Source organism: Electrophorus electricus, chromosome 7, assembly GCF_041902795.1.
Source record: "Electrophorus electricus isolate QZ-2024a chromosome 7, ASM4190279v1, whole genome shotgun sequence".
In the NCBI taxonomy this organism is placed as follows: Eukaryota; Metazoa; Chordata; class Actinopteri; order Gymnotiformes; family Gymnotidae; genus Electrophorus; species Electrophorus electricus.
Window position 1 is genome coordinate 33,487,501 of NC_137503.1, and position 25,000 is coordinate 33,512,500.

Genomic DNA, 25,000 nt, shown 5'->3' on the forward strand with positions numbered 1-25,000 from the left:
TAATTTCTTAGCAGTGTGGTGAAGTCCTGCATATGCCCTTTGTTTCCATATCAGGAGATTAACACAGTCAGGAGATTAACACAGTCAGGATATTAACACAATCAGGAGATTAACACAGTCAGGAGATTAACACAGTCAGGATATTAACACAATCAGGAGATTAACACAGTCCAAAGATTAACACAGTCCAAAGATTAACACAGTCAGGAGATTAACACAGTCAGGATATTAACACAATCAGGAGATTAACACAGTCCAAAGATTAACACAGTCAGGAGATTAACACAGTCGAAAGATTAATACAATCAGGAGATGAACACAGTCGGAAGATTAACACAGTCAGGAGATTAACAAAATCAGGAGATTAACACAGTCGGAAGATTAACACAGTCAGGAAATTAACACAGTCGAAAGATTAACACGATCAGGAGATTAACACAGTCAGGAGATTAACACAGTCAGAAGATTAACAAAGTCAGGAGATTAACACAGTCGGAAGATTAACACAGTCAGGAAATTAACACAGTCGAAAGATTAACACAATCAGGAGATTAACACAGTCGGAAGATTAACACAGTCAGGAAATTAACACAGTCGAAAGATTAACACAGTCAGGAGATTAACACAATCAGAAGATTAACAGTCGGAAGATTAACACAGTCAGGAGATTAACACAGTCGGAAGATTAACACAGTCAGGAGATTAACACAGTCAAAAGATTAACACAATCAGGAGATTAACACAGTCCGAAGATTAACACAGTCAGGAGATTAACACAGTCAGACCTGCCTCACTCTGCCTGGTGGCAGTTGTCTGCAGTCAGATTGATTGAATTAGTAGTATTATCTTATAGTTTACAGTCTAGTTAGACACAGTTAGTTACACACACACACACACACACACACACACGTGCGCAGAGGGAAAATCTTTGCGGAGATTTAGCTATCAGATGATGACAGACAGAGATGAGAAGAGTGAGAGTTCTGCACACGTTTGTCTCCTGGAGCAGTAATGTACACGAGTTCATGTTTGACTCTCTGTGTCTGGACCTTCTGTGCAGCTCCTGCGTGGCAGAGATTCCTGTGTTAAAAAAAGACTGCCGGACACCCTGCGTCCCCCCACGTCCAGCCTCCTCCCTCCCACCATCCCTCCGTCCTTCCCGCTGACCTCTGCGCAGGAGGTCCTTCTGTGTCACTTACACTTCACCCTGTGCTTGTTGACGTTGTCTGGCGTTTGGACGTCACCTAAAGCCGCAGGGTCTTCTTTGTTAAAGTGTTTTTGTTTAGTTCGATTTTTTGCTCGTGCATTTGTGGAGTTTTTCTCGATTTTGGATCGTGCATGAGAGCGATTGCGATAGTTCAGCACAGGAATGGTGGGTAAGCTGCAAGAGTAGATGGTCATGTCTAACGGCTTTCGCACCATCTCACAGCACCTCCATGACCTCAAGAAGGAGAACTTCAATCTGAAGCTGCGCATCTACTTCCTGGAGGAGAAGATCCAGAAGGGATTTGAGGACAGCGGCAACGAGGATGTCCACAGGAAGGTTAGCCAACCCTGGGGTTGCTACAGTGGCCGGTGGGGGGCGGGGGTCTGACGAGGATCAGAGACAGAAGGGCCAAAGAACCTAATAGATGAATTAGCACCTGACGTTGATTAATAGTGAGATTAGTAATGTGGATTATTTGAACTCTCACACTTTCAGCTTCCTTTCGGTATGTGTCTGTCTGTTTTATGAGGAATGGACATGTTGCATGTTTGTAATTTATGGTGTCAAGACAACGGTAGTAAAGACACTAACAGCAGTGGGGAACAGTTACAGAGCGTAAGACTGGGACCTGTCAGACTCTTTAAACTGTTGTTGTTTTGTTGTTAAATGCTCATGGTCTGACCTGTACTGCCTAATATCATGACAGTCACGACGTATGACGGTTGTTATAATGACATGTCATGGCGATCACAGAGCATTAGGTCTGTAGGTGCCATTGCCCTAGAGCTGGATTATGGGTAACGCGATAAACTAGACGTGGCCGGTTGGATCTCGTAGCTATGCTGCTATAAATATGAATGACAACAGTTGTTATTGGTGTGCTGCGTGCCACTGGGTCAGTACAAGGGAAACAATCGTGTGTGAACACCAGAATCTGGGTATATCTCTATATATACATCACAGATACACATATACAAACATCACATTTACCTACATATAATTTATCTACTAGATGTGGCGGTTGGATCTCATAGCTATGTTGCTATAAATATGAATGACAACACATATATCTCTACGTATACACATATATCTCTACATATACACATATATCTCTACGTATACACATATATCTCTATGTATACATCAGTGCAAGTACCATGTTTACTTTGCCTGAGTGAAAACTGAACATTAATTCCAGCCTAATTGCCTCACGCTTCAGCATGATTTTAACACCTGGGAGATCTGCAGTCCCACAAATGCTGGGTCCAACGCTAATCTACTACACCTGAGCCAGATAATCCAGGCCTTCAGTAGCATCTGAGCCCCAGATTAAGGCCTGCAGGAATTGCACAGCTGTAGATCAGATTCTTGCAATTCTTACCACAATTTTAAACAAAAATGTATAAAAATGATAATAACAACCAAGAGATTTCATGTGTGCACTGGTTGGCCTTTATTCCTGGCAGCATGGATAAAAGTCAGAACTGGCATGTGTTGCCAGGAAAGAGCTATTCCTGTCTGACTTTATCGGACAGCGCCTGCCTTGGTCCAAACACAGCGGTCCCACTGACCCACATGCACAGAGCTCAGACGGGTGCAACGTGAAGTGTGTGCGTGTGGGGGACAGGTGGCCTTTCTATTTTCAGGTCACTTCAGTCCCGTTAAACTGCAGACTCACCGAGTTTCACACAGCGGAGTTTTCCAGCCATGCAGGAGACTTCACTTGCGCTTCTAAAATGATTACACTTCTGTTTTGAATGTTGGTTTGAAGAGGAATTTACCCCAGATATGACGATGGCACTGTCTGTATAATTTGCACAGGGGAACTCCTGCGATCACAGCACACATTAGTGCGTAATACAATGTTGTAGCTGCCTGGGACTATAGTTGGCGTCGCAACTCCTGTTGTAGAGGAAGGCTTTCCAGAAGCAGGGCACGTCTAGGGTGTGGGCGTTACGAGCCAGACACCCTGCTGCAGGACTATTTCAGGAGATGGAGTGGAATGTGATCTGGTGGCACTGGATATGTCCACCGATGGCCTTTTCCCATGTGCCCTGCAGAATATTGAGCTGAAGGTGGAGGTGGAGAGTTTGAAACAGGAGCTGCAGCAGAGACAGCTGCTCCATGAGACCCGGTAAGTGCAGCTCAGTCCGTGATATTAAACCACACAAACCCAGTGTTGGAGATAAATGCATGTCTGTTCAACATAGGGCCTAAGGCCACAGTTTTCCTCATATGGGTACATTATAGACTACTGTGACTTTATTCATGTAGTTGATTATTGGCAGTGATACTTTTTTTAGCTGAAAATGGAAAATAATTCACAAGACATTCACATTCATACAGATATTCTCTCAAGGGTAAAGAGACAGTTGTGGACTTGGAGAGACCAAAACAAACAAACAAACAAACAATAACAAGAAAACCCCCAAAGCAGCACAGAGCGGCTGGCAAGGAAAGACTGAGTATGGCACTCTGGGATCAGCCTGCAGATCTGCTTCCTAACAGCTCAGCAGCCATGGTGGTGCCATCCTGCTAGTGTGACGTGTGCAAAAACCCCGCTGCAGAACTTTTATCAGGACGGTGAAGTGGCACGAGAAATGTGCACGTGATCTAACGGCCATCTGAGTAGTCCCTCTCACACACTCACACACACACACACACGCGCACGCACACACACACTCCACTGAGAGCAAACCTGTCCTTCTGTAACGCTCTCTGACGGCTCAGATGCTGTCAGGCACGGAGCCCCTAAAGCCAGACGGTGTTGTAGCCGGGTTTTCAAATGACTTCCTCACGTACTTAACACGAACGTCACATGCTCACCTTTCTATGACTGCACTTCCTCTTGGAATCCCGTGGGTGATGTCACGAGGTTTGGAAAAGTGCTCGTTGCTTTGTTGCGTGTTTCCATCACACTGTTCCTTCAGCTCTGATCTGGCTTCCACCAAAAAAGAAAAAAAAAGGAAAAAATGAAATACTAAACCCCTCCTCCCTCATTAGCATAAATGACACTTAAGTCTTAACACCAAGCGTATGATGTCATCCTCACAGCTGTGACCAATCTAAATGATAGATGACCAGTTCATAACAGTTATGATCGCTCAGACTGATGGAGTATCCAGTGTGTCCCAGCGGGAATCACGTCTCCTTCCTACTGGATGTTCTCAGTCAAAATCCCAGATTCTTTCAGAAAGTTCCGGGCTGAGGTGGCTGTTGGGAGAAGCTGTCTGGCATGCGTCCAGAGTACCACATCTCAGAAATACACAGAACTGCTCAGACCACCAGAATGAGAGAGAGAGACACAGAGTGAGAGAGAGAGAGAGAGAGAGATACACAGAAAGAGAGAGACAGAGACAGAGAGAGCGAGACACACACACACACAAACACACAGAAAGAGAGAGAGAGAGAGAGAGAGAGAGAGAGAGAGAGAGAGAGAGAGAGAGAGAGATATTATCTTAGAGTTGCTTTAACATACACCAGTTCCCTGGACATCAAAAACAGTTTTTGCAAAGCCAGTGAGGTGAGAGGTGAGAGGCTGATCTAAGAACAGTTTAGCACCTGCTCATGTCAATGATGTTATCAAGAATACTTCCTGATTCCTCTGATTCTGTGCCAGATCAACAGCAGAGGGCCTGACCAATCAGAATGAAGCACATGTGCCACAGAGGTGCTGTTGTGAAGAGAGACAGACGGAGATCAATCACATGCAGGAGACTCTGGAGAGGAAGCTCCAACTACTGCAGGAGGTACACACACACACACACACACACACAAACACACACACACACACACACACACACACTCACACACACATGCGCTCACACGCTCACGCACACACACACACACATGCACACGCGCACACACAACTGGGCATCAAACAAGTCATTATAAGCCTACTCTTTCCTAATATTGTTTTGGCCACACTTCTAATAGTCAGGGCCTTCATACTGGAAACATGAAACTTCTAGTCCTGAAACGTTCTAGAGTCCTTCCTCTGAGGTTTAAGAAGCCAGTGGGTTGACTGTGAGGGGTTGTGGCATGGTGCTCTGACCAGCAGGAAGCCAGGCTATGGCGCAGTCAAGCTGAGAAGGTGACTGCCCTGGAGAGGAAGATGACCATGGACACTGCAGATGAAGAACGTCGTACTAGAGATACACAGAATGAAATGCTGGCTGAGAAAGAGAGGTGAGCACATTTAACTGAAAATCACAAAAACATGTATATGAAAGCCCAGCCAGAAGAACTGACATTACACAACCCAGTAATTTGGTGTCCTAGTGAAGATATACTGTAGCTATCCACCCCCCTCCCTCCCTCTCAGGCTGGTAGAGGAGTTGAGTGAGGCTCTTCGCATCAGGGAGGAGGAGGTGGCATCTCTAATTGACGAGAGGGTCTCCCTTACTCACACTGTGACTCAGTTGGAGGAGCAACTGCAGGTCTTGAACAAGTCTCTCCAGCAGAAAGAGCAGAGTGCCAAGGTATACCCCTGCTATCTTAGTGAACTACAACTCCCACAATACAGTGCGAAATATTTGCAGCACTGACTGTTACTGTTATGAACAATATGGTTAAACCACTATCTGACATTTCTATTGCATAGTATATTCATGCATAGTCCTAACATTATGCCTCCATGTATTAGTTCTCATTTAGTTAAATATTGAGTCCACATGGAGCTGTGTTTTATGCCTCTGTGTGAATAGCCTGTGAGTGGCGGTGTACTGTTACCATGAGAGCCACGTTCATGACACTTGCTGTGTGCTCATGTTTATCACCAGCACCTCATGTTTCATTTTAAATCAAGCTGAGAGTGCAGGCATGAGTGTGTGTCAGTTCTGTGTGAATGATGGAGGCTTCTGGTTCTCATATTTAAGCCAGCATGTGAGCACACTGTACTGAGGCTACCTGGGGACGGGCTAGCGTCTAACCAGGCTGTCTCAGCTTCTGCCTCAGGGCTTCTATCGAATAGCCACAGAGGCTCAGATGTCTGACTGTATTTATAAACACACACACACACGCACACACACACACACACACATACACGCACGCATGGAAGCATGCACACACGCACACACACGAACGCATGCACACACACGAACACACACACACGAATGCACGCACACACACACGAACACACACACAAACGAACGCACACACACACACAAACGCGCGCACACGCACACACGAACGCGCACACACACACACACACACATGCATGCACACACGCATGCATGCACACGCACACACACACATGAACGCATATGCACACACACACACACACGCACACAAGAACACACACACACACGAACACACACACACACATACGCATGCATGCACGCACACCCACACCCACAAACATACACACATAAACACACATACGCTTGCATGCACACACGCACATGAACACACACACACACACAGATGTACACACAGTCGGAGATGCAGACATGCTGTTGTAGGTCAGTGGTATCACCACCCTGCTGCTGTGTTTTTACACAGGTGGGTTTATATGTAGTGTGAATGTAAATCAGCGTAACACAGTGGCACACGGTTTAACACAATTACACAGTTTAACACAATGACACAGTTTAACACAGTGCCACAGTTTAACACAGTGAAAGTTTAACACAATAACAAACAGTTTAACACGAAGACACAGTTTAACACAATGACACAGTTTAATACAGTGACACACAGTTCAACACAATGACGCACAGTTTAACACAATGACATACAGTTTAACACAATGACATACAGTTTAACACAATGTTTTTGTTTACGTGCATTTGTATGATTTGTTAAGTGCATCTAGATGGAATTATTCCTATGGATGATTTTACTGTTGTTAAAAAGTGTGCTAACTCTTTTGTGGATGCTGTTTTTATGTGGGTGGGAGAAAACAGATGCTGTTTCACATGAGGACTTTAACATGTTTCACATGAGGACTTTAACATGTATCACATGAGGACTTTAACATGTTTCAAATAAAGACTTTTAACGCGTTTCACATGAAGACTTTTAACGCGTTTCACATGAAGACTTTTAACGCATTTCACATGAAGACTTTTAGCGCGTTTCACTTGAAGACTTTAACAGTGTTCTCTAAATCTGTCTCCAGGTCGAGCAGGACGCACTGAAGCTGGGGGGAAAACATGAGCAGCTTGAAATGCAAGTAAGAAGATTTCCTCGCTGTTTTTATTATTATACTAGTACTAATGCTACTTTTAGAAGTGCGTTACTTTCGCGAACACTCCAACATTATGGAAATCAGTTCAGTTCACCACACGAGCTGTGTTAGCGATGAATGGTGAGAGAGAGACATCTACTGGAAACGTTCTTGAAAATTAAGATTTGATCCCGATGAATGAACCAGCAATCTGGTTCACACACACACACACACACACACACACACACACACACACACACACACGAACGAACACGAACACACACCCTTGCTGTGTCAACAAACTGTACTTTTAGCTTTATTTGTTTTTGTGTATTACTTATTTTGTTTTTTGCTTATAAGCTTATATTGTACAGACTTACCAGTCTTACATTGAACTAGCTGCAGTGGTGCTGTTTATAAAATCCCAGAATTCTATTCACACACCAAAAATAAACTTTCACTTTTTAAAAGTGAAATAACAGTTAATCTGTGTAATATGTGTATTAAACATTTATGTTAGCCATGAGTGATGTTTTAACTTGTACTGTTTTAATGGTCTTTAAACATTCTGCATTATGGGACTGCACAAGTTAAAGCACTCAGTTGAGAGGGCCTGTGGGTTTCTCTGACTCTTTGCTATTTCTGTCTTAAGCCATAAACAGTGAGATCATGTTAGCAAAAAACACCCACACATCTGCCTGATTAGGATAAATAGTTTTTTGATTAGGGGTCATTTATGCTTGAATGCTGTTATGGCGTCCTGTCTCAAGTCTAATACCCGGAGGCTCTGTGCTTGATAAATTCACGTAAGGACACCAAACAAACCCTTCTGAACGTGCCAACATCCTCTGTGAATGTGACCTTGCTATATTTTATAAATAGGTGACAAGCCTCCTCTGGCTGTAAGTGTTCGGTGTGTGTCACGTTTTATTTGCTCAGTTTCATATCCATCTCCTCACAGGGAAAGATGAAAGCGCAGTCGGTGCTTTCTACACTGCAAAAAGCACATTTAGTAGAAGGGTTTTCGTAAATGACACTAGGAGTACAAGGAGGTTGTTTTAATGAGGAGGCCTGTTTAATGATGAGGTTGTTTTAATGAGGAGGTTGTTTTAATGAGGAGGCTGTTTTAATGATTAGGTTGTTTTAATGAGGAGGTTGTTTTAATGATGAGGCTGTTTTAATGATGAGGTTGTTTAATGATGATGCTTGTTTTAATGATGAGGTTGTTTACTAATGAAGCTTGTTTTAATGATGAGGTTTGTTTTAATGATGAGGTTGTTTAATGATGCTTGTTTAATGATGAGGTTGTTTAATGATGAGGATTTTTAAATGATGAGGTTGTTTTAATGATGAGGTCATTTAATGATGAGGTCGTTTAATGATGATGCTTGTTTTAATGATGAGGTTGTTTAATGATGAGGTTGTTTAATAATTATGCTTGTTTTAATGATGAGATTGTTTTAATGATGAGGTGCGTTTTAATGATGAGGCTTGTTTTAATGATGATGTTGTTTAGTGATGAGGTTTGTTTTAATGATGAGGTTGTTTAATGGTACTTGTTTAATGATGAGGCTGTTTAATGATGAGGTCGTTTAATTATGATTCTTGTTTTAATGATGAGGTTGTTTAATGATGAGGTCGTTTAATTATGATTCTTGTTTTAATGATGAGGTTGTTTAATCATGAGGTCGTTTAATTATGATTCTTGTTTTAATGATGAGGTTGTTTAATGATGAGGTTGTATAATGATTATGCTTGTTTTAATGATGAGGTTCTTTTAATGATGATGCTTGTTTTAATGGTGATGTTGTTTAATGATGAGGTTGTTTAATGGTACTTGTTTAATGATGAGGTTGTTTTAATGATGAGGGTTTTTCCCGTCTTTAGTCAAAGCCACGTCGTCAGGTTTCACGTGGTGAGTGTCGCTTTCGGTTCCGCTCGCCCGCCTGCGCGCGCTGGTGCAGAATCAGCGTCACTCCGCTGCGCTCGCGAGGACTGGGTTGGAATCGTCTCGCGTTCAGATCAGCGGTAACGGTTTCGGTACAGTTCATACCATTGCGGCCCGCAGAAGGGAAATCTTAGGAGAAATAAATATGCATAGATATTGTTTTTATACATGAAGAACTGAATTAGAGGATAGAGTATAATAAAATGTCGTATAATATATAAACATATAAACGATGTAATTGACCGTCGACGAGCGTATCTATTACAGAGTCGAATAATTAACACCCCCCCCCCCCCACCGCTCTTATTCAGTGGTATAAGCCTCTTCTGCATTCTCGCTGGACGTACTGAGGGGAGATTTGTTAAATTATCGCCGTGTCTGATGTTATAAAATCAAGAAAAACACTTAAAGGCGGTGTGTCGTGTACATTTTTGAGAGAGGACGTCTTGTATGACTAGCGGTCGAAACGGTTTTAAAGGGATGTGGGGAGGACCTGTCCTGTCGCGGAGGATCTCGCTCGTGAAAGGGCACAAACCTGAACAGTGTCACGGAGATCTATAGAAATATAAAATTCAAGAAATCTATAGAGATCTATCGAAATATAGCCCCCGAGAGAGAAAACGAGACACGGAGGACATCGGCGAATCAGGTTCAAGGACCAACTGCGTATTAGACTGCTGCACTGCCTGCAGACACATCTACGGTTTAAACCTCACCCTTGTTTAAACCTCACCGTTACGCTGCTCTTACATTTCTCCGTCTGGAGAATCCTGCATCTTCTGATACAGCTGCGCAGTTCTCAGGACAGAACCCCAGCTCTAACATCTGCCATAATGCTGGACTCCAAAACCAAGGAGCTGTGCCGCGTCTGTGGCCGGGAGCTGTGCGGTAACCAGCGGCGGTGGATCTTTCACCCAGCTGCCAAGCTGAGTCTGCAGGTGCTGCTGTCGCACGCACTGGGCTGGGAGCTGACCCGGGACGGCCGCGGCGAGTTCGTCTGCAGCAAGTGCGCCTTCATGCTGGACCGCATGTACCGTTTCGACACGGTGATCGCGCGCGTGGAGGCTCTGTCCATCGAGCGCATGCACAAGCTACTGATGGAGAAGGACAGACTCCGACAGTGCATCGGCGGGCTGTACCGCAAAAACAACGCCGGCGGGGCGGGCGCCGCCGGGACGGAAGCCTCCGTGCTGGACGTGTCCGTCTTATCCGACGGCAGGTACGGCTCTCTCCTGGAGGAGGACCTGACGTATTCGGTGTACGAGTCCTGGGCCGAGCACGAGTCCCACTCTCCGCATCGGTGCTACGCCAGGTCAGAGGTCAGCTGGGTGCAGCGCTCCAGGAAGTGCAGGGGGTGCGCGGCGCTGCGTGTGGCCGACTCTGACTACGAGGCCATCTGCAAGGTGCCCAGGAAGGTGGGCAGGACCATGTCGTCCGGACCCTCCACCCACCACTCCACTACCGTCCTGGGCAGCGTGGAGGACGCTCGCTCTGGGTCGGCCCTGCAGCCTGAAGGACCTGACCCTGAGTCGCCCACTCTCACGGAAATCAGCCGCTCCGTGTACACGCCCCAGGCAGAGCGCACCAGCCTCAGTCCGGCCACGTCGGACGAGTCTCTGGACACCGGCGTCGATGCGGGTCCGTCTTGCCCGGTGGTCCCTGCAGATCTCGTGCAGGGAGAGATGGAGGAGGGGAGGGTCATAACACAGAACCCCGGAGCGAACCAGAAGCCCCGCACTGGAGATGGGGGTGTACTGGAGCTGGCTCTCAGCCTGGTCCAGAGCCTGCGGTGCCACCCGGTCCAGGTGCCAGCAGGAAGCCGTCTCCCTGTCCCCATCCGGCCGGTGTCCACACTCGCGGGGGGGCCCGTCCCTCTGCCCCAGACGCCGCCGACAGGAACTCTCTGTCCTTTCTCCACCCAGCCTGAGGACATGGTCTCTGTCAGCATCCGGCAGGAGATGCAGCTGGACCTGGCTGAGATGGAGGAGCTCTGGCTGGATGATTACGTCCAGTTTAGACCTCCAGACCTCCGGAAGGTAGAGCTGAAAAATCAAACACAAAGCACCTAAGAAGTACCTAAGCCATTAATCCGAGGTTCACTTCCGTGAAAAAGGATGTTAGAATTGGTCTGTAAAGTTAATCTTATACACAGCTGGCATTGAGATTGAGGAACCTGGAATCTCTTGGTAATGTCTCAATCCCTGAGCCTTTGATTACTCTTGGCATGGTAACTGTTGTTGTAGACAACAGCACTTCCTGCTACAAGCTGGTCTCAGAGGAATGTTCTGAGAGGTTCACATACAAACGTGCACACCCACAATCCTTTAGTGAACTAACACGGCACCTCTGCGCTGTGCACAGTACACAGCAGTGCCACGGGACATCGGGATAAACTGTCTCACTGCAATCCCACTGCAGGCAATGCTGACCTACGCAGTGCTTGTTCCCCTCGCGACTTCAGATGAAACTTTTATCATTTGTTCGGTCATTTTTGTGGTGGAGGATATTTATGAAGTTAGGGGTTGAGTTTGTGAATGAATGGTTTGGATTTAGGTGGCACGAGAGTGTGTGTGTGAGCAGCAACAGTGAGTACAGAAAAGGTGAAAGTCGAAAAGAAAAACGGGAATGTGTGGTGTGCGGCGCTGGAGGATGGGTCTTCCCGAAAGAGCAAAACAACACGCCAATGTCATTATTCATAATAACACAGATATATGACACAATATGTCATGAAGTGACATAAAAATGCCTCTGAGAATGTCGTTTGTGTGTGTGTGTGTGCCTTTCAGAAGCTGATCGGGGAGCAGCTGGGTCAGTGTGAGGCAGCTGCAGGTCAGTGTGTGAGCGAGCTCCAGAAAGCCCAGCAGGAGGTGCACTGCCTCCAGACCAAGAACAGAGAAGCCAGCAGCAAGGTACAGGCCACTCCCTCCTGCCCTGAAGACCTTGTTATTTATCTGTTTTCCACAGCTGTGCTTGGCATTGAGTTGACATAGTGTACTTGGCTTTTGCTTTGCTTGTTGCTATGGCATTGCAGTATCTCTTCTTTTTATTTCCGTGCACATTGTGTGTGTGTGTGTGTGTGTGTGTGTGTGTGTGTGTGCACAGAATCTGCAGCAGAGGCTCAGTGAAATGGACTGCGAGCTGCGCGCTGTACGAGAGGCAGCACACAGACAGGAGAGAAGCATCCAGAACCTGAACGAATGCCTGAACACCAGGAACAGTGAGGTGTGATCACTTTCACCACAGCATCTCCTCTCAGCCCTGACCCCAACTGGACTGGACTGGACTCAGTGCATCATAATAGAATAGAATAAAAGGGGAGGTGAAACAGATGAACTCTATCTGCAACCTGCTGTGCATTATTGTACAATAACTGGTTTAGTACAGAAACATTCAGGTGGCTTTGTGAGTGTGATTAACGTGAGTCCTGCTAGCTGTGTGGATTTGAGTGTGATGTCTAACGTGAGGTGGTGTTGGGGCAGGTTGCGGACCTCCAGAAGCTCACGGAGGAACAGAAGGAGCTTCTGTGTTCTCTAAAGCAGCAAAATCTTCAGGAGCAGCTGCAGGTAAGATCTTCTCCCCTGCATATACGTCCCCAAAGACCGGATGCCCCTTAGAGCTGGCAGAAATAGAACATTCTTATTATATAAATTTGTTATACAGAGTAACTTTAAAAGTTCATAATTAGTGTGTTGAATTTATCCAGATTGTGCTTCCAGCCTTTGTTTATTTTCCCACAAACCCTTGCACAGGCTGTCGGGGAGGTGCCAGGGCAGCTACAGGCCGAGCTCCTGGAGCTCCAGGAGCTCCAGGCCTCTCTGTTCTCCACCCAGCTGGAGCTCCAGGCTGCCCAGAGAGCCCAGCGCCACGCCCAGAGAAGGGAAGAAGACCTGGCCCGCACCAACCAGCGTCTCCTCGCCGACCTCCAGGGGGCGCTGCATCAGCAGCAGGAGGTGGAGAAGCACAAGCAGGTGAGCAGTGCTGTAACACGTGTATTCCCTCTGTCGCGTGTGTGGGAGGGTGAGTGATGGGGTGCGCTCCTCTCACAGGACCTGCTCGCCGCTCTGGAGAGAGCGCGCTCAGACCTGGAGCAGACGCAGGAGCGGTGGAGGAAGGGAGTGGAGGAGAAGGAGAGAGAGACGGAGGGAAAGCAGGAGAGAATCAGAGAGCTGCAAACATCACTGCACCACAAAGAGCGCCTCCTGCAGGTGAGACACTGGCATAAAACACAGCCATGCAATCGCATCAAACGCACTATATGTATTAATATACATATAAACTCAAAAACCAGAAAATGTCTCCACTCCGTACAGGACTACAGTGAACTGGCGGACAGGCCTGGTGGAAACAGAGACGTCCTCGTTCACAAACTCAAACAGCGCCTTCAGGAGAGGGACAGAGCACTGGAGGTACACACACACACACACACACACACACACACACACACACACACACATGTCACATGGTGTGATGGAGTACACTGTGTGTGTGCAACTGCTGTTCTCCTTCTCCAAGCGCGCTCTGGACGAGAAGTTTATGTGCGTGGAGCAGAAGGAGGCGGAGCTACGCAAGCTGCAGCTCCGCCTCCGAGAGAAGGAGAGAGATATGGAGAAACTGCGCTGTGTACTGTCCAACAACGAGGAGACTATCACGGTAGTGTTTACACACACACACACACACACACAATAAAAATGTTATTTGACTGGTGTGTGTGTGTGCGTATAGAGTCTGGAAGCACTGCTGCGTGGTAAAGCTCTAGAGCTGGAGCAGGTGTGTGAGGCCTGGAGAAGCAGTCAGCGTGCTCAGCGAGACAGTGAGGACATACACACACATGGACTGCGAGAGAGAGACACACTCATCAGCCAGCTGAAGACAGCTGTGCACACACACACTGAAGAGGTCAAGGTAAGTGCTGTCAGGACTGGACCTTCTGTGTCATCCTGACCGCTAGAACTGAACTAAAACCATCAACACAGTGTTCAACCATAGACTTTAAGGAATGTTTGGATATTCAGAAAGTTTTCCAGTATCTGTTTTTCTACCTTTCTCTCTCTCTCTCTCTCTCTCTCTCTCTCTCTCTCTCTCTCTCCATCTCTTCATCTCTCTCTCTCTCTCTCTCTCTTCATCTCTCCATTTCTCCATCTCTCTCTCTCTCTCTCTCTCTCTCTCTCTCTCTCTCTCCATCTCTTCATCTCTCTCTCTCTCTCTCTCTCTTCATCTCTCCATTTCTCCATCTCTCTCTCTCTCTCTCTCTCTCTCTGTCTCTCTCTCTCTCTCTCAGGAGCTGAAGGCTGCTATGCTCAGTAAGGTGCCGGTGGGCTCTGCTGAGCTGGTGGAGGTGTTGAGGTCTCAGCTACAGCTGAAGGACCGTCTGTTCCAGGAGCTGCTCGCCAACTGCAGCCGGAATGCCCAGGAGCACCACGCACAGGTCCAGGACCTGCTTAATGCCATCCGCTCCAGGGACCAGTACATTAAGGTGACCTCAGATCTACTTAAACCTCAATTCCCAGTCACACTCGCCTCAAATTTCTATGTAGGTGGATTGGAGTTTGTAGAATAAATATAAAAATGCTACAAACTCTGTCTCCCAGGATTCCGCGGTGCGTGCCGGTCACGTGATGTCTGAGCAGGCAGCCCGTGTGCAGGAGCTGCGCAGGCAGGTGCTGTCTGCCCCTAGCGCTCCACTGAGCATCACCGAGCCCTCGGCGGAGACCCAGAGCCTCCAGGAGGACCTCCGGCTGCTCCTGGCCAGGGAGAGGGAGGCGCAGAGCCAGATCTCCACCCTGCGCTCCACCCTGACCTCCACTCAGGACCAGCTCCACGCCCATGCCTCGGAGCTGGAGGCTTTGACCAGGACCGTGAGCATCAAAGATGAGATCATCAAGGTGTGTGTGTACATGTGTGCATGCGTGCGTGTGCGTGTGTGCGTGAGTGTGTGTGTGTGTGTGTGTGTGTGTGTGACTGCATCATTGTGCCTCTGCTTGTGTGCCTCTCAGGACCTGCAGGGGCAGCTGTTGAAGCCCCCCAGTGATCCACTGGTGAAGAGACTAACTCAGGACCTGCAGGAGCTTAGAGAGCGAGTTTCACGTCAGGACGCCTCCTGCCCCAAGCACGAGGTCAGTACAGGCGTCTAAACCAGTGCCCGTTTATATCCCTCATGCAGAATACAGATACAGTATACAGCCTTCTAAAGTTGGGAATAAACTTGTTTTGTCTTAAACAGGATAATCCAGATTCTCGTGCGTCACTGGAGGCGGAGCAGGCAGTCAGACCTCAGGCTGCCTCTGGAGGTGGGCATGGAGACAGGCTTGGCCTGCTTGGCTTGTAATGTGGCCTCCTGTCCTGTAGGGGGCGATCGTATGTTATGTTGACACACTGTTGGAGGCTTACTGTCAGGACTCAAAAGCCTGGGAAAGTATGGTATATTTATGAGCACTTGTTTCCAGACCTGAAAGAGTATGGAAATGTTAATTAAATGAATATGTCAGGTGTCAGGACTGTATATTTACTTGAGAAAGGAGACGAAATCTTATCGTCTCATCAGACATTCTCTTAGCCTGTGTTTCTATACAGTTTTCATAAGGCATATTACCTTTTATGGTTGCCCTGTTCATGCTATAATTACCTTTATGAAAAATGAAAAATGAAATACATACCATTTGGAATATTTAAAAAGCAGCCTAGAAAAGTCCTGGAAAGGTCTGGAATGTGCTCATGTGGGACGGGGCCAGACCTCTGTACTAATGTGATCTTTAAGGCAAACATGCAGGTTTGTCAGGTAAACAAAATCACATTCATTTAACAACTAACTACAAAAACGGTAATGTTTTGGAAAATTTGACACTTAACCACTTAGGGCTCGAAGGGTTAAATTTGCATGTGTATGATTGAAGCTCCACTGCCTGGTGTTGTTTACACATCAAACATGTCATTTGTTGTAATAGTTGTTTTTCTTTCATATGTAACACTGCTGCTGTCGCATTTGAATCAAGTTACTGCATTTACTACAGCACGGGACTCACGTTATATGGAGTTAAAGTTCGAGAAGTTACATTTCACTAGGCCTTTGCTTTGGTTTTTGTACATAAGACAAGAGAGGACTAAGCTTCTCGTGCTCTCTGGCCTTTTCTCTTTTTTGTTGTGTGTGATTATACTTTTAACAGTGACACCTCCATATTGTTGCATATGCATAAGTTGCATATCTAACTTTTGCTGCATATAAACATTTAAAGGTACAGTAAGTAGAATTTGCTCACATTCCTTCATAAAAAGGTAAAGACACTCGAGTTTGTTGATGGAGGACTGACAGTCCTCTGAACAGCTAAAATGCATTTTCCTATAATGGTTCTCAGCCTTCTGACTTATTGACTAATACTGGTAAGCAACTCACAAGCCAAATAACACCATGTTGCTTGGCGTACCTCTAAAATTTGTTTGTGAGGTCAGTTTGAGTTTTATTCTAATGATTATTAACATACATCTGCTCTTGTGTGTGAATTCCCCGGGATGGATGTTTGTTGCATGTACTGTACTGTGCTTTATTATTATTGTCCATTTGTTGCCATATTCTGTTTATCGGAAAAACCAGTGGAAGAGTTTTGAAAAAAATGTTATGTGTAATATCTGTAACTTTTTAAATATAAATGTATTTAATCATTTTAATTCTGCTGTATATTGTAGTTTTCTGCTTGTTTTGGGCAAATGGAGGTCAGTGAAAAACAAGTGTATTTAGTGTCAGTTTCAGAGGTCAGTACCTTTGCTAGAAGTGTGTCCACAAGCGCAGAGTCCCCACGACTACCTGCTCACACTGGTGCCGGAAGCCTCGTTCACGTTTAGTGTTTTCTACATGAATAAAAAAACTGCCCTTATTGCTGACACTGAATGTTTAGAGGTAAAATATTCACGCTAATAAACACAGACTTCATGTATTTACCTTTTCTTCTCCTCCCCTGATGTAAGACGTTGTAGATGAACCCCAGAAAATGTAAACGCTCTGGTCAGGAGAAGTTCAGGCTCCTCTCCACCACACCTTGTCTTCCTCAGTCACAAGCACAATAACCCACCCCAGTCAGACCAGTACACTAGAGTGACCCCGTGCTTCCTCACAACCTTCTCAGCATCTCTAGCCCTTCATTCCACACAGTGAGTAGGAACGTCACTCCTGCTTTACACGCAGAAACGTGATTGGTTGAATAAGTGCTGGAGGGTCAGCATGTGTGACAACCCAGAGAGCACAATACTGCAAAATCCGTCCCAAAGACTACCTCTCAGCTGATCTGATCTGATCTGATCTGAGATCAGACTTACTCTGTTTATACCAGTTCTGACTGCAGTGAAAGGATCGGACACCCCTTCACTGCAGTGGAAACCTAATTACCTGTATTTTAGACACAACAGTACACAATGATATTAAAAACATTACCACTGCTAAGAAGCATTCACTGCGTAATGTCTACTATGACACCTCAGTTTTTATCTTTCTTTTGCTTTTTGATATCAGGTCAGCCAATTATTCATTAATTCAGCTCCTAAACCTCTTAATCCAGTTCAGGTTGGCAGAGAGCCAGAGCCCATGCCAGCAGCGCGCAGACATAACCTTAATCCCCGTCCGAAAGACAGAAAGCATGTTCGTTTAGATCTCTTACAAATCCTCTGACCTCTGACCTTCTCCTGGGTATGAGTCAGCTGGGTTCTCAGGCCTGTATGCTGCAGTCAAAGTGAATGGTCACATCTGAGTGTAGAGAGGATATGGATCAGGTCGGTTAGATTTCATAGTGATAGATGACATTAGTGTGTGTGTGTGTGTGTGTGTGTGTGTCATTTCAGATTTCACTTCAGATGATGAAGAGGAGGAAGATGACTACAGTAGTGAGTTCTCAGACAGTATGGAGGAAGAGAACTCCAGACTAACAGCGCAGTCTTTGACTGTTGTGCAGGTGGGATGTGTATGGCACACACACACACCGAATAGATCCATCCACGTGCTGAATGGCATAAGGGCTTTTTTCCAAGCCTCTTCTGTTCCAGCTCATCTCCACACCAGTCACCATATTGGAACCTTCTCCCTTCACTGCCCAGGACTATGAACGGTGTGGAGGACCCGCAGCCTGGCCGCTATCCCAGGGTGCCGCGGCGGCGGAAGACCAGGGGCTGGCGGAGGTGAAGCTGCTGGTGGACCAGAAGAAGGCAGTGGAGCGGGAGCTGTGTGAGCTCAGGGCCCAGCTGGAGAAGGCTGGCTTCTCCAGCTTCTCCCAGATGAGGTGCGCAGCTCCGGCTGCCGGCACGCCGCGTTCTGCCTGCTTCCCTGTCACGCTGCTGAGACTAAGTGCAGACGTTGTCTTCCTGCCGTGTCCTCTCACAGGAAGGCCTTGATCAGCCTGCGATCTGAGAATGAGGAGCTGAGGAGCTCAGCGGGGGGGCGAGAAGGAGGTGGAGGCAGCGCCCCGGGGGAGGAGGAGGAGGAGAGGCGTGGGGAGGACTCCTCGGTGGCAAAGCCCCAAGCATACGAGGGCAGGAAGGGCGGCGCCAGGCCGCTGCTCTCCCACACCACACAGGTAGGGGGCGCTCGCAGTACTGCAACTAGTGCTGCATTTTTTAAGGGGTGCTCTGGAACTCACAGTGTGTGTGTGTGTGTGTGTTTGTGTCTGTGTGTGTCTGTGTGTGTGTCTGTGTGTGTGTGTGTGTGTGTGTGTGTGTGTGTGTGTGTGTGTGTCTGTGTGTGTGTGTGTGTGTCTGTGTGTGTGTGTGTTTGTGTCTGTGTGTGTCTGTGTGTGTGTGTGTGTGTGTGTGTGTGTGTGTGTGTGTGTGTGTGTGTGTGCATGTTCCAGGATCACACAGAGCACGACTCCGGGCCGGTCCCGCTCTCTCCCATGGAGGCGGGGCTGCGGGAGCGCACCGTGCGTCTGACGTCAGACCTGCAGCAGGAGCAGCAGGAGCGCCCCCTAGTGTCTGAGGACAGAGTGCAGGCGCAGGCCGAGCAGCTCGGAGACCACAGAGACCTGCTCAGTAAGAACTGCATGTCCACACCTGCCATGCAGACAGCAGCTGAGACATAAATGTAGTATAAAGTGTGGAGTGTAAAGTGCATACTCCTGCCCTCAGCAGAGGTGTCAGTGCAGCAAGACAGCAAGCAGGTACAGGTGGACCTGCAGGATCTGGGCTATGAGACCTGCGGCCGCAGCGAGAATGAGGCTGAGAGAGACGGTGCCAGCAGCCCAGGTCAGTTCACCTGTCTGTCCTGTTCACCTGTCTGTCCTGTTCACCTGTCTGTCCTGTTTACCTGTCCGTGTCCTGTTCACCTGTCTGTCCTGTTCACCTGTCTGTCCTGTTCACCTGTCCGTGTCCTGTTCACCTGTCTGTGTCCTGTTCACCTGTCTGTCCTGTTCACCTGTCTGTGTCCTGTTCACCTGTCCGTGTCCTGTTCACCTGTCTGTGTCCTGTTCACCTGTCTGTCCTGTTCACCTGTCCGTGTCCTGTTCACCTGTTTGTGTCCTGTTCACCTGTCCGTGTCCTGTTCACCTATCTGTCCTGTTCACCTGTCTGTGTCCTGTTCACCTGTCTGTCCTGTTCACCTGTCCGTGTCCTGTTCACCTGTCCATGTCCTGTGCAAGTGGCACAATGCAATAAATATTTCACCCAAACACACTGTGTTTATACTGAATGCAGGACAATGAGGAGCAGTTTGCCTTCATTCATTTTTACCAGCCTCACAGTTTATTTATGAGCTGCCGTAGCCATGTGTTGCCACTAGAAGGCAGCAAAACCTCAATAATTTTCTAACAATCCCTCCAAACCCTGAAATGTTATTTTAAATAAATAAAATCTTATTCTGAACTGTGTGATATTTTATAGCTAATATTTTTACAAGAACCTGACTTGTTACAACTTGTTACAAGAACCTGACACCATCCACACTGTCCATGCTCAGAGTTCGATGATCTCAACCTGTGCACCTCCCTCTCGTGCGGAGATGGCACCACCCAGTGGTGGCTGAGCCCAGGCGCGCCGGCCAGGGTGGAGGGCGAAGCGGCGTTCCTGCGCCGGCTGGTGGAGGACCTACGGGGTCAGCTCTCACGCTCGCAGGCGCTGGCGTGCAGCCTAAAGGCTCGGGTCGACGGTCCGCCCGCCTCTACACCCCGGAAGGTGAACTGGGGCGTGGATTCGTTGCGGGCGCAGGACGGGGCCGAGGAGGATGAGGGATGGCAGTCATCAGACGGCGGCAGTTCGCTGCCCTGCCGTGCCCGTCTGCATGGCGGTCTGCGGCAGCTGGTGGCCCGTGTGACCTCCCTGGAGGAGCAGCTACAGAGGGGCAAGAACCACATGGACGAGGACCACAGCACCACCTGGCCTGGGTAGGAAGAACATCCACCCACCCTGCACTTCACAGCTGCAAAAAGGTGCATGAATTTGCTGTATATATACATATCACAGTGAGTAATTAAGGAGCCGTGTGGCAGCATGACTCGGTCTGCCCTCACTGTACAGTGAACTGAGAACTACACAGTGAACTGAATGGATGCCAGTGAACTGAGAACTGTGCAGTGAACTGAGAGCTGCACTAATAAATAATTAATAACATAAGAGTATTAAGCAGACAACACTCTAAATTGTTCTTCCATACACCGAGAGCTCGGATGCGTGCAGTTTAGTGTTTGGTGTGTTACTCACCTAATGTGTTGTCACAGTTTTTTGCAGCGATTGATGCTGTTAGCCCTCATCAAGAAGGATTTTTACTTTTTCATGCAGTGCTCAAACATAAAGGTTCGTGGAGGAAACTTTTTTTAATTTGAGTTCTTTTGGTGAAAATTTCTCCTGTGGATGTATTTTTTTCAGTGGAGGAGAGATTGCAGCTGTCTCAATGTCACCGCTCCCACGGCAACCACTCAGACATTTCTGTCTGGCCAGCCAGGGGTTTTGGTGATGGGGTGTTTTCATGGCAAGTCTGTGGTTATGGTGGTGTAGATATTCTACCAGTTCATTGTTTTGGTTTAGAGCCACATGGCACCAATTTCATGTCTTTGTCTAATAGTGGTCAGTAGGATAGTTCATCTCAGGACCAGCTGACAGAGCGGACTGAGTTTTAGGACTGAGTTTTAGGACTGAGTTTTAGGACTGAGCTCTTGGGCTTTAAGTGCTTCATGTTGTAATCAAATCTCTCTCTCTCAGTTCAGTTCATTTCAGTTCAGTAGCTTTATTGGCATGACCATATATAATTACAGTATTGCCAAAGCAGTATTATAACATGAACATAACACATTACAACTTTTGTAATTATGGAAATTAAGAGTTAGAGAAGCTGTGATTGGTCTGAAATATTAATAAAGGGAGGAAGTGAAAAGAATGGAAAACAAACAATAATGATGGAAAATAATAAATAGTTAATAATAATAAATAGTTATGGAATATTTTATAGTGTGTGTGTGTGTGTGTGTGTGTTTGTGTGTATGTGTGTGTGTGTGTATGTGTGTGTATGTGTGTTTGTGTGTGTGTGTGTGTGTGTGTGTGTTTGTGTGTGTGTGTGTGTGTGTGTGTGTGTGTGTGTGTGTGTATGTATGTGTATGTTTGTGTGTGTGTTTGTGTGTGTGTATGTGTGTTTGTGTGTGTGTGTGCGTATGTGTATGTTTGTTTGTGTGTGTGTGTGTGTGTGTGTGTGTGTGTGTGTGTGTGCGTATGTGTGTGTGTGTGTATGTGTGTGTATGTATGTGTATGTTTGTGTGTGTGTTTGTGTGTGTGTATGTGTGTTTGTGTGTGTGTGTGCGTATGTGTATGTTTGCTTGTGTGTGTGTGTGTGTGTGTGTGTGTGTGTGTGTGTGTGTGTGTGTGTTTGTGTGTGTGTGTGTGTGTGTGTGTGTGTGTGTGTGTTTGGGTGGGTTACTAACTGTCCCTCATCTTACAGCAAGCAGATATGTATCATCCAGCTAAAGCAATGGTTTCCTTCTTTTCGGCCAATAGAATGGGCAATTTGTCAGTGTTAGACAGACACTTAAAGTTGGGGTGAGTCGTCTAAAATTTTGTAAAGTAAATTTGCTGTATTTGGATGAATTTTTCAGTGAGGAAGTGCAGCTCTACAGTGTCATTTTTACATTGCTGGCAAAGTCTCTGTTCTTTGGGTAGCCATGACTTTTTATATCAGCCGGTGTGGACGGCCAGGTTGTGTTCACTTAGTCTGTGCTTTGTCAACGTGATGTGGTTCTGTGCTTAATGTCAGTCACTGTGTACAGGTAGTCTGCTACAGTGTACTGACGTTTTAGGACCAGACAACATTGCATTTTGCTTTGTGTTTGTGTTTGTGTGTTCCAATAGGTGATGTAGTTTTGTTTGTTAAGTGTAATAATTTGGTTTGGTCTGATTGTTTGTGTTTCAGACTGGTCCTGATGTGTTACAGTGTTAGTGTTTGTTAATGAACTCAGTGTCAGGACCAGCTGTGTGAGGGGACCAACCGTGTGAGGGGACCAGCTGTGTGAGGGGACCAGCCGTGTGAGGGGACCGGCTGTGTGAGGGGACTTTTCTCTGCTAAGCTCTTGGCACTGCAGGGCTTTGTAGTGGTGTGAGTGGGGGTCTCTGTTTTATAAGTGTAGCCAGTATTTAATCAACCTTTTTTGAATTTTGAGTAATAGTGGAAATTGGCCAAATTCAGCTCTACATGCATTATTTGTTGTTTTCCTGTGACCTTTCAGGATATCTTTACAGAATTCAGAGTGCATAATTTCAGCTGAGTGATTGTTTCCATTGTTCAAAATTTTGATTTGAGAGTGGCGCATATACTTCTCAACCATACAGCAGAATTGGTTCTATGATAGATTGGAATATTTTGAGCAAAGTTTGAATTGGTATTTGAATATGAATTTGACGTTTGATTGGATAGATGCCCTGCGTGCTTTCTCTGTCAGTTCACTGAGAGTTGAACTAATCTTCAGTCCTAAGGAATTGTAATTTGTTCACATTTCTAGTCTTTGTGCCTCTAATGTGAAGTGTGGTGTGTGCGCTAGGGTTAGGGTTAAGGTTAGGGTTAGCCAGCTGGAGTTTTTACTCCTGTTTAATCATTTCATTTAAATGCCATCAGGCTCACTTGCTTTTTTGGTTTAAAAGTAGAAATTTGACTTCTAAGTTCCTGCTCAGTAATGTCATAGTGATTCTGGAAGTCTTTTATTGCTAGTTCTAATATGTTTAATTTTTCAGTTATATGCTTTTGTTCACATCTTGTATTGTTGGGTAATTGACTGTAGAGTGATTTAAAAGGTGTTATCCATGTGTCACTGTTTAGAATGGCCAATTCTTATGATTTAGATAAGTGTTCCAGTGTTTCCAAAAATTATTTGTATTTATGGACTCCTCAATTAGTGCCAGTTGTGCTTGTGTGTATTGTGCTTTCCTGATTCTGAGTGTACATTTGTAGAGTTTCAGTGTTTCACAATACTGAAGGTATAAATCTGCATTATTTGGGTTTTTCTGTTTATGATTTGATAACTTTCTCAATTCTTTCCTAATTTTCTGACATTCTGTGTCAAACCACTTATCATCTTTTTTTGGTTTGTTCCTTACTTGTCTTAGGTTACATTTTTGGGCAGTTGTACTAAAAATGTGATTCATATTCTTAACTGCAAGATTGATGCCTTCATTATTGTAAGTGTATGTGGTGTCCAAAAAGGTGTCTTGAGAGCTGATTGCTTTTTGGAACTCTTGTGTGCTGTTTTGGGCCCATCTGTATGTTCTCCTGATATTAAACAGCTTACTGGGCTGAGTGGGTGCAGTACTGTGAGTCTCTGTCCTTTTAATGAACACAGCGATTTGGCTGTGATCAGACAGAGGGGTTAGTGGCTTTACAGTGGATACACTGAGAGAGAAAGCATCCAAATCTGTTATCATATAATCCACTGTGCTATTGCCAGGAGGTGAGCAAAAGGTGTATCTGTCCAAAGAGTCCCCTCATAGCCTCCTGTTGTCAGTGTACAGACGCAGACTTTGACATAACTGCAGGAGGTCTCTTCCATTCCTGTTCACCTGTGTGTCGGAATTATAACAGGGGAGATTCGTTATATTTATTGGGTAATGGTGTCCAAATATGTGAGTGTTACCTTGTTCTGTGTTGGAGTCAGGTAGAGTCAGGTAGATTGTGCAAAGGAATATATCTTTTGGAGTGTTTATCATTTCTTTGTTGATTTTAAGACAAATATATGATTTTTCTAATTTCAGAGGAATTATTAATTTAGACAGTTCTGATTTCTACCAGATAATGATTCCATCTGAATCTCTCCCTCTTTTAATGTCAGGGTGTTTAACAGCAGACAGGATGATTTCCTCGGGGTTTACAGGACGGCGAGTCACCCAATCAGATTTACACCAGGTTTCCTGGAGAATTATAATGTCCTTATCTTTTGTGTTATTTGTGAATTCAGTGTTTATACTTTTGTACCCAAACAGGGATGATTTTGTGCCGAGAATGTTCCACAGAGAGACAGATAAGTTTCATTATTTAAATGAAGTGTGAAAGGAGAAATACAAACACAAACAGATTTAAAGTGAGATAACCCTGTAAAAGTGAAGGATTATGTTGATATTACATGTACAAAAATGTACAATTCATGTATATGAACATACATATTAAGATGATTTAATGGCTCACCTACATAGAGCGATATTTATTTATTTGTCTGTCAAGTTATTAATTCATTTACCTATT

At 45.9% G+C, this 25,000-nt stretch overlaps 1 protein-coding gene across 10 annotated transcripts in view; it reads left to right on the forward strand.

Annotated features, from left to right (window-relative positions):
- The window catches only part of pde4dip (phosphodiesterase 4D interacting protein), a 69,772-nt gene that overhangs the window by 21,304 nt on the left and 23,468 nt on the right, over nucleotides 1-25,000 (forward strand). For 4 of the 10 annotated variants that reach the window (XM_081717519.1, XM_081717518.1, XM_081717515.1 and 1 more), the window contains exons 1-19: nucleotides 9,666-11,360; nucleotides 12,111-12,233; nucleotides 12,427-12,546; nucleotides 12,804-12,887; nucleotides 13,074-13,292; nucleotides 13,371-13,529; nucleotides 13,635-13,730; nucleotides 13,837-13,974; nucleotides 14,047-14,226; nucleotides 14,603-14,797; nucleotides 14,913-15,206; nucleotides 15,318-15,437; nucleotides 15,545-15,611; nucleotides 18,148-18,257; nucleotides 18,400-18,581; nucleotides 18,683-18,875; nucleotides 19,149-19,326; nucleotides 19,423-19,539; nucleotides 20,249-20,672. In XM_081717519.1, coding sequence (XP_081573645.1) covers nucleotides 10,158-11,360; nucleotides 12,111-12,233; nucleotides 12,427-12,546; nucleotides 12,804-12,887; nucleotides 13,074-13,292; nucleotides 13,371-13,529; nucleotides 13,635-13,730; nucleotides 13,837-13,974; nucleotides 14,047-14,226; nucleotides 14,603-14,797; nucleotides 14,913-15,206; nucleotides 15,318-15,437; nucleotides 15,545-15,611; nucleotides 18,148-18,257; nucleotides 18,400-18,581; nucleotides 18,683-18,875; nucleotides 19,149-19,326; nucleotides 19,423-19,539; nucleotides 20,249-20,672 — 4,202 coding nt within the window. In that variant the 5' untranslated portion in view covers nucleotides 9,666-10,157. Of the gene's footprint in view, nucleotides 1-1,429; nucleotides 1,544-3,267; nucleotides 3,342-4,826; nucleotides 4,957-5,264; nucleotides 5,396-5,531; nucleotides 5,689-7,328; nucleotides 7,383-9,664; nucleotides 11,361-12,110; nucleotides 12,234-12,426; nucleotides 12,547-12,803; nucleotides 12,888-13,073; nucleotides 13,293-13,370; nucleotides 13,530-13,634; nucleotides 13,731-13,836; nucleotides 13,975-14,046; nucleotides 14,227-14,602; nucleotides 14,798-14,912; nucleotides 15,207-15,317; nucleotides 15,438-15,544; nucleotides 15,612-18,147; nucleotides 18,258-18,399; nucleotides 18,582-18,682; nucleotides 18,876-19,148; nucleotides 19,327-19,422; nucleotides 19,540-20,248; nucleotides 20,673-25,000 lie in introns of those variants that run through there. The other 6 variants (XM_081717520.1, XM_081717523.1, XM_081717521.1 and 3 more) reach the window with 4 other exon arrangements.